Genomic DNA, 3666 nt, shown 5'->3' with positions numbered 1-3666 from the left:
TCCCTCTAGGCGGCCTAACGTGGACCTACAATTAGTACTTACACCGTTGTAATTATAAATACCCCGAGTTAGTTTTGATATGGTTAACCGAGTTAAGTTAGATCCTACGATTTTGATGTCTTTTGTTTGAGTGTGTAGGAGCTTAGGAATACAAAAAATCGAGCATAAGACACGGTAGCTGTTATTCTCTACCAGGTTGTTATAATTCCTTGACAATGTTATCTCTTGGAGATAGTTCGACTGGCCTAATAGCCGACCGACTGTATGATGGGAGACTAATAATATAAATGGGGAATTAAGTCCCTTAAATCCGATCAACTTTTAGGCCGACCGACCATATGCTTAAAGTTGTCTTAGTGCTGAGAAATGAGTTGTGCCCTTTAAGTCTGTCTAGGTTTATTATGTATATCTTGACATTGAGTGAAGCAATAAGTCCCCTAGGTCTGATTGATTTTAGGGTCGACATGTCATATGTTGAGAGACTTACACTCAAAGAATGGGGTGTTGCATGTGTTCCTTAAGTCCGACCGATATTGAGAAATGAACTAAGGCCTGAAGGTTTGACCCGCCGCATGGCTGATCGACCGTATGCTAAAAGACTGCCTTAGCGTTAAGAAGCGAGGAGCTAAATCCAAGGGTGGGTGACCCATTCAACTACATATAACCCTAAATGTCACCTCACCTTGAATTTGACTGCCACATCATCACCTCTGGGTTCATTCACAATATATAATTGGTGCAGCTGACACTGATAACTAAATCTGAATTTTGATAAATGACAAATAAATTAAAATTAGATGTTATATTTATCTTACCTTTTTAGCCAGTGTCCTTTAGTTTCATTTTTGATGCGAACACAATATTTTAAATAAAAGAACAATTTCAAAATTACATAATTTATCTCCTCTCACCTGCTAAGATCCAACACATACCATATCAAATACTCATGATCGGCTCGTCCAAGTTTACCATTAAACTTTTATCAAATTGTTATCACTATTTGCATCCAAGAATTAATTAAAAAATATTTACGCTGTTTCATGTGAAATTTGCCATGATTTTTTTTTTTTGGCAAAATTGGTTATGATTTTTTTTTTTTAAATTTGTGATGAAAAAGTGCCCTGTTGTAAAATGCGGCGCAAATTTTTATTCATAGTAAAATTTACGATTAATTATGTTCGTAACCAATTTTGTGACGAAATTGATTTTCATGATAGAATTATGATGAAATTTATTTTCATTATAAAATTAGTCAATAATTTTGTAATGAATTTTAGTCGCATTTTTATTTTTTTGTCACACAATTTTGCGACGACATATTTACATTGAAAAATTTGTATTGTAAAATTGTCGTAAGTTTCTTTATAATAAATATTTTTAAAATTTTGTGAAGTTATTATTATTATTAATAAATGATCAATCATACGGCCAAGAAATCGAATGAAAATGATTGGCTACTCCTTCGACACGTATCTCGTTCCTGGATAACTTAGGCAAGACGCGACCAAGCACCAAAGCACACTTGGAGAACTAACAGAGCTGTGCCGAGCGAGCACAGTTGCTGCTGTGCCGTTCTTGGCAGTGGACGGCTCCACCTGTCTTGCACAGTTAGATTTTGCTAGATGACAAGTGTTCATGTTGAAGTGACAGATGAAACCTTTAGTTAATAAACAAGTGTTTCAACAGGATGAAGAACAAGGGAAGGTCCGCCACGTGGGTTGCTTAAAGATCTATAAGAATGCACCCATATTAACCAATAATTTTATCCTTAAAGATCTCACTTGTTAGATAGTTAATCGATGGCCAAGATCGCGCTGGGAAGCTGGAAGGAAGCGGCCGACCCGGAGTTCCCCCGCTCCGTCTTCACAGAGCTCCTCCTCACCTTCGTCTTCGTCTTCACCGGCGTCTCCGCCGCCATGTCCGCCGGTAATCACATCTTTCTAGTCGTCGAGTCTGCGGATTTACTTGCTGATGTTTAATTAATTAATTTTGCGCGAATGATGGGCAGAGATGGGCGGAGGGCAGGGCACCATCACGGGGCTGACGGCGGCGGCCGCGACCAACGCGATGCTTGTAGCGGTGATAGTCGCGGTGGGCATGGACGCCTCCGCTGGTCACCTGAACCCGGCCGTCACGATCGGGTTCGCGGCTGGCGGGTACGTCACGGTCATCCGGTGCGCGCTCTACATTGTGGCCCAATTGCTCGGCTCCGCCGCCGCCTGCTTCCTCCTCATGTACATTACCGGAGGACAGGTGCATAAAAAAAAATCGATTTGATTATAATCCGGATTTAAAAAAAAAAATCAGATTTTTAACGTGATCAGAAAAAAAATTGCAGGATCTGCCGGTGCATGCTCTGGGATCAGGGATGCGTCCGCTCCAGGGCCTGGTCATGGAGCTGCTGCTCACCTTCTCCATGGTCTTCACGATCTATGCCGTCGTGGTGGAGCCGAAGAAAGGGGTGGTCTCCAGCGTCGCGCCTCTGCTCGTCTGCCTCATTGTGGGGGCGAACACCTTGGCCGGTGGCTACTTCTCCGGTGCCTCCATGAACCCGGCCAGGTCCTTCGGGCCAGCGCTGGCGAGATGGAATTGGACCGATCATTGGATTTATTGGGCCGGGCCGCTCGTCGGAAGCGCGCTCGCAGGCTTCGTGTACGACCGCCTCTACGTTATGCGGAGTTCCGATGACGGCGCCTTCCTCCTCCCCGTCGATCGCGAAGAAGCCTTTTCATAATTTTACATAAATATTTGTTATAATTAAATAAAAATATCATAATTATCCTTAGTTGTTGTAGTTTAAAACTGAACTTTAATGTCCAGCCACTTGAAAATTTTAGATTATTTTAAATGAAAAACTGATGCGTCAAATATAAAAAAATAATAAAAATATTTAAAACTTAAAATTTAAAATATGGAAACCAAAGATAAAGATAAGTCGTCCGATTTTCAGTGCACAATTCGATCCCCGATTGACTCACATTTTCAGATACAGTAATTCAAAATAGAAATGAATTATAATACACTTACGAATCACTTACAGACGTCTCACACACTTAATTGAGTACGGAAATCGGGCACGGAAATGGGACGACCTATCAATTTCGTTGAAACTGCATTATTGAAATACAAAAAACTTTAAGGGCTGTACTAATGACAAGCCCTTGGAAAATATTATATTCCCTCTTTATTCAAACCACTTTACATTAACTGATCATCTACAGATTCATTAACTTCCTAGCTAAAGCAGTGAGTTCCACACTTGTTGGTTTCAGTCTCTTCAATTTTTGGGAACCTTTCTCGAACTCTTGGCTGACATACTGCACAACATCCAACCCTTCTATCAAATGTTATGAGAAGGAATTCCAAACTAACTAGCTAGTACGTACCTTGATTTTCTTGACGACGTTTCTTTTACTCTTCTTCTCCTAATACTTGGAACCTGGAGTTATGGTGTAGCGGCAAGATATTTAGGTTGTTACCCAGGTATTCATGGTTCGAGTCCTAGCTATGACGAATTTGTATAAATTTTTTCTCCAAATGGGATACGCAATTAAAAAATACTGGGCTCCTGGGCTGCTCGCTGCGAGCGCTTCCCGATTTATCTTGGTGGCCGGTGAAAAACTTCCGTGGGACTGGTGTAAAATACCGGAAAATAGGTGAATATTA

At 41.0% G+C, this 3666-nt stretch overlaps 1 protein-coding gene across 1 annotated transcript; it reads left to right on the top strand.

The window, feature by feature from the left end:
* The first annotated feature begins 1753 nt into the window (after positions 1 to 1753).
* Positions 1754 to 2779, top strand: LOC121999396 (probable aquaporin TIP4-3). Its single transcript, XM_042554085.1, has 3 exons — positions 1754 to 1926; positions 2009 to 2253; positions 2339 to 2779. The coding sequence occupies exons 1-3, from the start codon at positions 1800 to 1802 to the stop codon at positions 2732 to 2734; spliced, it is 768 nt and encodes a 255-aa protein (XP_042410019.1). The 5' UTR covers positions 1754 to 1799; the 3' UTR covers positions 2735 to 2779.
* Positions 2780 to 3666: the final 887 nt, after the last annotated feature.

The sequence above is a fragment of the Zingiber officinale genome, chromosome 1A (assembly GCF_018446385.1).
Source record: "Zingiber officinale cultivar Zhangliang chromosome 1A, Zo_v1.1, whole genome shotgun sequence".
Taxonomy (NCBI): domain Eukaryota; kingdom Viridiplantae; phylum Streptophyta; class Magnoliopsida; order Zingiberales; family Zingiberaceae; genus Zingiber; species Zingiber officinale.
The sequence above is the reverse complement of the archived record's forward strand: the minus strand, read 5'-3'. Positions and strand labels throughout refer to the sequence as shown.

Coding starts and splice junctions, on each gene's coding strand:
- LOC121999396 (XM_042554085.1), top strand. CDS start 1,800: ATGGCCAAGATCGCGCTGGGAAGCTGGAAGGAAGCGGCCGACCCGGAG. Junction 1,927..2,008: donor CTCCGCCGCCATGTCCGCCG/GTAATCACATCT, acceptor AATGATGGGCAG/AGATGGGCGGAGGGCAGGGC. Junction 2,254..2,338: donor TGTACATTACCGGAGGACAG/GTGCATAAAAAA, acceptor AAAAAATTGCAG/GATCTGCCGGTGCATGCTCT.